We start from the raw sequence: 10,422 nt of genomic DNA, 5'->3' as shown, positions 1-10,422 counted from the left end.
GGTCAGACTACCTTTGCACCAACAACAACTGGACCTAGTCAGACTACCTTTGCACCAACAACAACTGGACCTGGTCAGACTACCTTGGTACCAACAACAACTGGACCTAGTCAGACTACTTTGGCACCAACAACAACTGTACCTGGTCAGACTACTTTGGTACCAACAACAACTGGACCTAGTCAGACTACCTTTGCACCAACAACAACTGGACCTAGTCAGACTACTTTGGTACCAACAACAACTGGACCTAGTCAGACTACCTTTGCACCAACAACAACTGGACCTAGTCAAACTACTTTGGTACCAACAACAACTGGACCTAGTCAGACTACCTTTGCACCAACAACAACTGGACCTAGTCAGACTACCTTTGCACCAACAACAACTGGACCTAGTCAGACTACCTTTGCACCAATAACAACTGGACCTAGTCAGACTACCTTTGCACCAACAACAACTGGACCTGGTCAGACTACCTTTGCACAAACAACAACTGTACCTGGTCAGACTACCTTTGCACCAACAACAACTGGACCTGGTCAGACTACCTTTGCACCAGCAACAACTGGACCTGGTCAGACTACCTTTGCACCAGCAACAACTGGACCTGGTCAGACTACTTCCCTAGGTGTTAGTGAAACTCAGACCACAGTTTCCATTGCTGTTCCTACATTTGGTTCAACAACTACAGCAGGGTTTGGTCTTACTACATTTTCTGTTTCGAGTACTGGTACTGGACAAGTTACTTTAACTGGTGTTTCAACTACAACCCCACTTTTTATATCCACCACTCTACCCCCACATACTACGCTTGTTACAGGTATTTTGTGCGATTATTAGTATTTGATTTATGTGTATTTTACTGGCTTCCATTGCAGAAGCTCCACCAGGGGTGTGTCCTTCATATTGTATAGATCGCAATAATATTACACGATCGGTAAGTTGTGGTTTATTTTTAATTTTTTGTTTAGTTTTATTCAGTTATTGGTCTTAAACCACTTATGGTTGTTTGCAAAAGTTTGGGAAAACTTAACATTTTAATTTCTCAACAATTCTTTAAAACTACCTTGTAGTTTTTCAGATTTTAATATTTTTTGATTAGATCATAAGCATTTTTTAGAATACTAGGTTTTTTTTTAGATTTTTAAAGTAATTCTTTAAAGGTCGTTTTTTAGTTGGTTGATTTAATATTGGGTGGCAATTTTTTTGTTTAATCTCAGCTTTCTCATCGAAGTACTTTAGAACTTTTGTGTTTTGTAGGTTGGTCTTCTATGGTTCGACAGTATGTGCAATCAACTGGAATGTACATTCTTGGAAAATGAATGTCCGCACATTAAAACGAGTGATAACTCCACCTGCCCGCTTGCTATTTCTTGTCCAAAGTACAAAAAAGCAGTTCCCGTCTCTTACCAATCTCCAAGCTCTGATCCAAATACCTGCTGTGAAGAACTTGAATGCGGTATGTCGAACTAATAAAAAATTGTGAATACACTTATTTTTTCTCACATAATAACAGCATTAAAACAATGCAGGGGATTGTTTCTTACCCATTGTGCAGTTTTTCAATCCCCTAATACGTAACTTTGTGTGTAACTATTTTTATTTTTTTCACTTAAATAACTCTATCCTTAACTATAATGTATCTTTTTTTAATTAAATTGCGTCTACTGTATGTTCTTTGTGGTAGTTATGATCTAAACTCCTAAACCTTTAAACTTGTTTAAAGTTTACTGGTTTAAACAAATACTTATTTACAGATGATTTCTTTTGATAACTTAAACAAACATTGATTACTGTTTGCTTTAATTCAGTTTGTCAGCCACAAAGTTTGCTGGATTCCATGTGCCCTGAATGGTCTGGCAACTTTACTTGTAGTGTGTATGAAGAGCCAAATTATGTTGGTTTCTTCCCAAACACCTATGACTGCTGCCCAGATTATGATTGTGGTAAGTAGCCTTTTTATATTCGTGGAGTTTTCTGTATGTAAATGTAATTTTACTAAATAAAAGAGGTTTCTTGCTGTCTATTAGTCTTACCAACGTCACTTATAAACTATTACTTACACTTAGTGTTTTACAGAAAACTCCTTTTTCCAAAGATCTGGGTTAACTACAAAATGTTGTATACATATATATATATATATATATATATATTCATTTAAAAAGCCTACTAAATACCGCAGTTGAAACTTAGTAATAACATATTGTAGCGTTCATTGAGCGAGTATAATTTGTAATGGTGACGAATACGTAAATGTGAAACACAAAAAAAAAAACAAAAAGAAAAAAAGCATGCAGTTGTTACATTGCAGAACGACCTTAATGCGACCTTAATTGGTAGAGTGTAGTGTGGAGCATACATTCAAATGCTACAATTTCATAATTTTACTGACTTGAACTTTTATGTTACAGTTTGCAAAAACAGTACTCAGTTGGAGAGCATTTGTTCCCAATGGTATGACTATGAATGCACAAATCCTATGAAACACCCCAACTATCTTGGAATGAGTTCTGTAAGCAATTCCTGCTGCCCAGAATTTGAATGCGGTAAGCTGAAGTCTCCTTGATAAGATTAGTACAGCATAAATATAATTTTAACAGTTTACTTTAAATTGAATCATCTACATTTTGCCTACAGCATATTCTTAATTATTTAAATATTTTAAACATTTGTGTTTTTGTAATTTAATGTTTGTTTATGTGTTTTTGTAATTTTAATTTCTTGATATCCTAATTGGTTTTCAGTTTGTAATCGCACATGTTACCATCCAATCACATTGGAAGTAATGCTGGAAGGAGATTCTGTAAATTCTGTGGATGGTTGTGGCCGTTACATATGCCCCAGTTTCAACTCAACACAAATACAAGAATGCAAAAGGTTGGAGGCAACATATCAAAAGAATTACTGCCCCCCAGTAACCACAACATCGTGTATGCCACATAAACTACCACGCTATTTCAAAAACCCTGGAGAATGCTGTCCGACTTTTGAATGTGTTTGCCCAAATGCGACTCTACTAAACTGCAGCAGTGTTTATGAAGTTATCAAGTACTCCAACACAGAATGCAAGACGCCATACTGCGAATGTGAATGTCCAGACATTGGTGCTAACTGTACCAGCAGTCCTGGCTGTCGTGTTTTTGTAAATCGTACCTCAGCGGAAAATTGCAATTGTCCGATCGATTTTGAATGTGTGCCAGACCCACAGCTGTGTCCTGATGATCCTGTTTGCACCAAATGCCAAGTGCTGAACACTACAAGAGTTGTGCCTGGAAGTCTCCCTTGTGATGCTGACTGCACCGTATCTCAGTGCATTCCTCAACCTTGTCCAAGTTACACTCCTCCTACCTTACTGTGTCCAAAATACCACAAAAGGATATCGGAATATCTTGCTGGCGATATTGACAGTTGTTGCCCTATGACCTCTTGTGTGTGCCATAACGAAACTATTCTCAGTGCAGAGTGTCCGCAATGGGAAGACTTCACTTGCCCGGATAATTATATCAGAAATCGTACCAACCCTACTTCAGAGTGCTGCCCAGAATATGATTGCGTATGTAACCCAACAATCTGCCCTGAAGGACCAACTTGCGATGGAATGTATTTAAATACAACACTTCCTATTTACAATCCCTCAAAGGCACACAATGATGCTTGCTGTCCGACCTATACTTGTTCATGTTATAATGTAACTTGCCACAACATAACATGTCCTCAGTACAAGGTTGCAACAGATGCGGCAAACTCAACAGAACAAGGATGTTGCCCTACACAGACCTGCGAGTGTGATGCAAGCCAAACACCAGCAGAATACAACCTACCACAGTATCAACCCACTCCAGATAAATTATGCACTCTACCTGGACAATACCCAACCCCAGTCTATGATGAAAGTGGATGCCTTGCAAAATGTGTCTGCTACCCAGTTGACCAGGTCCTGTCTCACTGTACAGAATACAAGATGATACAAAATTCCTGCAATGGCTCAAAGAATCTTGTGAATGTAACGGCACCAGCTTCAAATCTTGATTATTTCTGCTGTCCAAAAGTAGAATGCCAATGCCCAGATTGTGGTTCACATTACCAATCCAAGCAACAGCTTGAGGCACTAGCTTCTACCGTTGAAATTGTTATCCCAGATGGTCCTGAACAAGAGTGCTGCAGACCATACAAAACTATATGCGATCCAAACGCAGCAACTTCAGATTACTGCAGCGCATACGATGTCAACTGCCCTCAGGGATTTAAGAGAGAGAAAAACGATACTGATGTCAATTGCTGTCCTGCTTACCATTGCGTATGTGATGCATGCTTCCACAATGGCAATACTTACAGTCCAGGTCAAACATGGGATGACTCATCAACCTGTGATAAGCTTTCATGCACTTTCAATAGAACCTATGATGGTTGCTACGCTATAAAACGAACCCCACCATACTGTCAGTACCAAACCTCATCCGGTGAGACCGTTTTACTTGGGGTTGGAGCGCAGTACCCAATGACGAGTGATCCTTGTATGATGAAAGCATGTAAGAAGCAGGTCTTTGGTAACCTATGCTTCACCATTTTATCAGAGGTCACAGTAGGATGTGCTAGTGAACTTTCTTGTTCTGGTTATGAGGAATTAAACCTCACTTACACCGAGGGAGTTTGCTGTCCTGAACAGAAATGTGTTTGTAAAGAATGCGGGTCCGGTTATGATTCTACAACAACGGCGCCAATGATGGAGTATGAGATGATGGTAAATATGACCTTAGACGAAAACCCAAATCAAATCTGTTGTCCAATGGCTGCAAAAAGGTGTGTAGAATCAAACTTATTATCAGGTATGTGTGAGCAATGGAACATGACATGCCCACTTGGTCAAACACCATCAAGAACCAACAGCCTAGAAGAATGTTGCCCTGAGTATGAGTGTGTTTGCCAGACTTGCCCGACTCAAGCACCTTTAACTCCAAGTCCTTGTCAGATTGAAGTGGTTAAAAATGCAGAAGAAAACCCTCTTTACCAATGTTGCAATGAAACTAAACTTGTGTGCAGTGACAACCTTACATGCTGTGGCCCTGATTATTTTTCCTATGAAGACCTTGTTGCAAACTTAGAAGTTGGAGAAACTGTTGTGAACAGCTTGAACAGCACAGAGTGTTGTCCAAAGTATAAAGTTGCTTGCATAAAAGACGTTGAAACATCAGAAGTATGTGCTCAATACAATATCACCTGTGAACCTGGATTTAAAGCTGAGCGAAATCTGTCCGACGTAGGATGCTGTCCAACTTATCACTGTGTGTGTGATGCAGATCAATGTCCAGAAAAAGGAACCTGTCAATCAGGAATGATAAGCGTCCCTACCAATGTTACTGTTGGTTGCTGCCAGACTTATGAATGCACATGCCCGCCAGATACAACTACACATTTAGTGTGTACACTGCCTGAACAGCTGTTTAACTCCACAGGCCCTTGTCCTTCCAAGTACTGCAGGTGCCCAGACTCTTTGGAGTGTCCAGTGAACCCTTTTGTTGAAAACTGCACATCAAAACCAGGGTGTAGGGCTGCGGCAGTTTCTAGAGATAGTTGTCAATGTGTGACCAATGCAACTTGCCAAGAAGATCCTACTTTATGTCCATCCCCACCCACTTGTGGTTCCTGTTTTGAGCCAAAGGAGTCAGCTTTAATACCAAGCATTGGGGGTTGTCACTCAACATGTAAGAACTACACATGTGAACCAAAATCGTGTCCACCAGTTGAAAAACCAGAAGTATGTTCTCTTGAAGTCGTCAGCACCACATACAGTAACTGCTGCCCATCATATTCAATTGGTTGTAAACCTGGAGCTTGTCCTAATTTCACATGTCAGCCTGGTTACCTAAAACTTGCAAAGTTTGGATACTATGACACAACACCTGAGTATGGTTGCACATCAAACAGCAATTGTTGTCCAACCCACAGATGCCTATGTACTGTTTGCTTTCAGGATGGCGTGCAACATGGTTTGTACACTTCCTGGAAAAATCCTGGTGACCCATGCTCTGTGTACTTCTGCAGTGGCCTTCGTGGACCAGATGGTTGTTTTACAGTGACAACACCAACCCCTAAATGTGTTTACAACAACATTGACTACCCCATTGGCACAATTCTCAATGACATATCGTCATGTTTTACGCTAACATGTAAGCAACAGCGAACAGCAGACACTTGTATAAACACATTTGTTTCCCAGTCTGTCACTTGCCAACCAGCACCTACATGCCCAGAATTTTATGCTCCCAATGGTACATACAGTCCAAGCAATTGCTGTCCTACATACACCTGCGATTGCATTGACTGTGGATTATACTACCCAGGATCTGGCCCTGCAAGACCACTAGCATGGTATGAAAAGGCCATAAACATGACCTTAGAAGAGAACAGGAACCAAGCTTGTTGTCCTTTGGTTAAGATCGTCTGCGATAGTGAAAAACTGCATCTTTGCCCCGATGCCAATCTTACATGCACTGGAGGCCAATATAAAAAGGAAATAGAAAGCACACATGAGTGTTGTGACCAGTTCCAATGTGTTTGCATGAACTGTTCTCAACAGCCTCAAATTTCCATTGAAGATCTGTCTGTCTGTGAAGAAATAGTAGAAGTACCACCATCAAGAAATCCCAATTATTTGTGCTGTCCTGACAAAGAAGTTTTGTGTAAAAATGCAAGTTGCTGTACTCCACCAATATGTTCGGATGATAAAATAGCTGTACCAACTAACCAGACAGATCCTGCTTATGGCAACTGCTGTCCTCTGTATGAATGCCAATGCAAACCATGCCCACCTGGTTATCAAACAAAAGAAGAAGTTATTCAAAGCTTAACTGAAGGAGAAGAACTAGGCTGTGTGGATGATGACATATGCTGTCCTACTTATCAAAAGGTTTGCAAAGTTGAAAACCCAATATGTGACCAATACAACTTAACATGCGAAAGCCCATTTGTTGTTCATAGAGAACTAGAAAACTATGGGTGTTGTGGGTTGTATTTCTGCGCATGCAACCAAAGTTTGTGTGCTTCAAAACCATCATGTGAAGCACCAAAGCAGCTTGTTATGACTTCCCTAAACCCTGACGGTTGCTGCCACAATTATGAATGCGAATGCCCGCCTGATGAGAATGAAAACCTTGTATGCGAGGCACCTCAGATACTTAGTAACACAACGACTGTCTGCCCTGTTAAATATTGCCGCTGTCCAGATGCTTATGAATGCCCAGTGAACCCAACACTTAACTGTACTGCAAAAATAGGTTGTAAAGCAACAGTAACTGCAAGGGATGCTTGCGGTTGCATTCTCAACAGCACTTGTACCAGTGATCCTAGTCTCTGCCCTTTTCCTCCAAATTGCGGTAACTGTTTCCAAGTCACAACAGGGGAACCTACAAGCCCTGTTGGGGATTGTGACTCCAACTGCCTGTCTTACACTTGTGATAGAATCCCGTGCCCTGTTCAGCCGAACCATACAACTTGCGCTTTGGAGAAAGTTGTCACAACAAATCGTGAAGACTACTGTTGCCCTGTGGACGAATTTGTCTGCCAACCTGGTGGTTGCCCAAATCTTGACTGTGGTTCTGACTTTGTTAAAGTTATTTCCGACGAATTTATTGATTCAGAATATAACTGCACACATGACCTTGACTGTTGCAGGAAAGAAGAATGTGTCTGTAATGTTTGCCACCACAACAGTTCTGTTTATCAACTTTACGAAACGTGGTCAGATAAATACAACAGTTGTAGAACATACGAATGCACACAGCAGCGTGGCCCAGATGGTTGCTTTATAGTCAACTATATTACCCCTTATTGTGTATTCAATAATGAGGTCTACCCAATCCATTCAGTGGTACCTAACCATAACCCATGTGCAACTTTTGTATGCTCTCAGTTTATGTATAACAACGGCAGCTGCTCCTATTCGTTTAAATCTGTCTACCAGACTTGCCCAGCACCTCCAGTATGCAGTTATTACCATGTACCTAAAGTTATACATAACCCAGAAGTTTGCTGCCAAAATTACAGCTGTGAGTGTGCTGACTGTGGTGATGGATACCCTGGCCCTGTTCCACACAGAGGACTGGCATGGTATGAAACAGTAAGGAACTTAACTCTAGCAGAAAACCCGTTCCAGCCTTGCTGTCCGTTGGTTACAATAATCTGCAATGAAGACATCATAACCCAGTGCCCTGAATACAATAGAACATGCGGGATCGGCAAGACTAGAATTGAGGTGAATGGATACAATCCTTGCTGTCCAGAATACAACTGCTTATGCAAAGAATGTAGAGCATATGATGCACCAGACGCCAATGCTTTAACCCAATGCCAAGAAATAGTTGTTAAAACCCTTGAAGAAAATTCAAATCATGAGTGTTGCCCTGAATACAAAATAGGTTGCAATTCAACATGTTGTCCTGCCTCTACGTGTAATGATTATGAAGACACTCTTTCCATTCCCCACCAAGACCCACTTGTTTGTTGCCCAGAGTAAGTAATTTTTGCATTATTTTAATATTATTAGATTTAATGTAAGACTATTATTTTTTCCAAGTATTGTTTTACAAAAATTATGACGGTTAAAGAACAGTACTTTAAGCCTTTAAGCAGGTAGTTTATTCCATCCTGTCGCATTTTTATAAATTTTGCTTAATATGCAAAAGTTTCACTGCAAACCAGTTCTAAAAACAGTACAAGAATTCCTAGTGTAAACAAAAGTAATATGAAACATTAGGGATTGCCCAACTTTACAATCTGTTTTTTTTAAGTATAATTTCATTTGCAACAAAGTTAAAAGTGCTTTCTGATTTGACGTTTACTGTTTGTATTTTAATTATAATGTCTTTAACATGATGCTTCTCAACCCAACCGAAGTATTATGTATAACTTTACCCAACATTAGCAAATCAATTCTCTAGACTACAATTTATACAACTTTAGTGATTAAAACACAGTTACAGTAAAAAGTGTTATGAGCCACTGTCTTAGATAGTCCAACCAAATGAAATTAATCCTATTCTACAACCCAGGCTTTGGTAACTGTATTAAATTCCATACATAAAAAAATGTAAAAATTCTAAAAATAATGGTCACTCACAAAGTAACATACATGGTAACTCGTAAGCTGGCACGAGGTGTTAAACCAGTGTTATAACGACTGTCAGTTCTGGCTACGCGAGGATAAAGTAACTTACATACATTCATTCATTCATTAAACTGTCTAAATACTCAAAGTAACAATCTTGTTCTTAAAGGTTGAGATGCCAATGCAAATCAGAAAGTGAACTGTTGGGAATATGTCCTTATGTTAACTTAACATGTGAAGTGGGCTTTGAACGAACTAGAACAAATCCTGAGGAAGAATGTTGTCCTGTATATGAGTGTGTGTGTGTCGCATGCGCAGTTGATAACATCACATACCCGGTAATTGAAATTTATTTTTTGGGAATAAGTTTTTTGTATACGAACACTCCTTTAATAGCACACTTTCATAGGTTATAATTTAAAGGTAGTACTATACAAAGTAGAAAATGAAGTTCTAATTAAATAATTTTTTTATACTATGCACATAGTTAATACACATAAGACATAAAAATAAAACAATTTTCAATATTATATTACATTAATAGCACACTTTTACTGACCACGATTTAAAGGTAGTAGTATAGAAAGTAGAAAATAAAACTGTGTATAAGTTGTGTATAAGTATAAAAAACTTAAAAACACTTACAATTTGTTAGTTAACACTATTTCAAACGATAAAATATCTGAAACTGGGGGTTAAGTTCGTAAAGTATTGCTGTCAGGCATGATATACATCTAAAACAGCTCTGGCAGAAATTTATTTTCTTCATACTGACATTTCTGATGTCTGTTCAAATTATATTTATTAGTTTTACTCTTTAAGTTATATGGTAAGGTGGAGAAGACGGGACGCATTTAATGTTCGAATATCCTGATCAGGTTATAAACAATTAACAACGGTCCGTAAAAGCTGTGGAGATGCGGTTTTAAAATTCTTTGAATGTTTTGTTTTGTTTACTGCCAAGTTTGGCGAAAAAATAGTATAAAAATGTGTCCCACCTTCCCCCACCCCCACTGTATATATATTAAACAACTAAACAATTTAAAAGGTTGGGTCAAGTTGGGTGGCTTCATTTGATTCATGTCTGGTACAAGAATGTTCACAGACCTCACCTGACTGTCCACACGTTGTAACAAGAGACAAATACAATTGTGATCCAATAAATGAAACAGTTTGTGAGGAGGTAATATATGTTTTAATATATCTGGAATACTATAGAATTTTACTGGTATTAAGATGTTATTGCTGAACACAGTAGTTTTTTTTTCTTTATTTGTAAATAGAGGGTACCTAGTTCAAAGCCTGATGCTNGCTAT

The 10,422-nt window shown here is 39.0% G+C and overlaps 1 protein-coding gene across 1 annotated transcript in view; it reads left to right on the top strand.

Moving 5' to 3' along the window:
• Window positions 1–278: 278 nt before the first annotated feature.
• The window catches only part of LOC113475305 (neurogenic locus notch homolog protein 1-like), a 12,265-nt gene continuing 2,121 nt past the window's right edge, over window positions 279–10,422 (top strand). Inside the window, exons 1-8 of the mRNA XM_026839355.1 lie at window positions 279–823; window positions 882–940; window positions 1,264–1,462; window positions 1,815–1,949; window positions 2,415–2,549; window positions 2,748–8,511; window positions 9,276–9,444; window positions 10,155–10,289. Of these exons, the coding sequence (XP_026695156.1) occupies window positions 1,288–1,462; window positions 1,815–1,949; window positions 2,415–2,549; window positions 2,748–8,511; window positions 9,276–9,444; window positions 10,155–10,289 (6,513 nt within the window). The 5' untranslated portion in view covers window positions 279–823; window positions 882–940; window positions 1,264–1,287. The remainder of the gene's footprint in view (window positions 824–881; window positions 941–1,263; window positions 1,463–1,814; window positions 1,950–2,414; window positions 2,550–2,747; window positions 8,512–9,275; window positions 9,445–10,154; window positions 10,290–10,422) is intronic.

Source organism: Ciona intestinalis, unplaced genomic scaffold (assembly GCF_000224145.3).
Source record: "Ciona intestinalis unplaced genomic scaffold, KH HT000197.1, whole genome shotgun sequence".
NCBI classification, from domain to species: Eukaryota; Metazoa; Chordata; class Ascidiacea; order Phlebobranchia; family Cionidae; genus Ciona; species Ciona intestinalis.
This window is presented reverse-complemented; position numbering and strand designations above follow the sequence as displayed.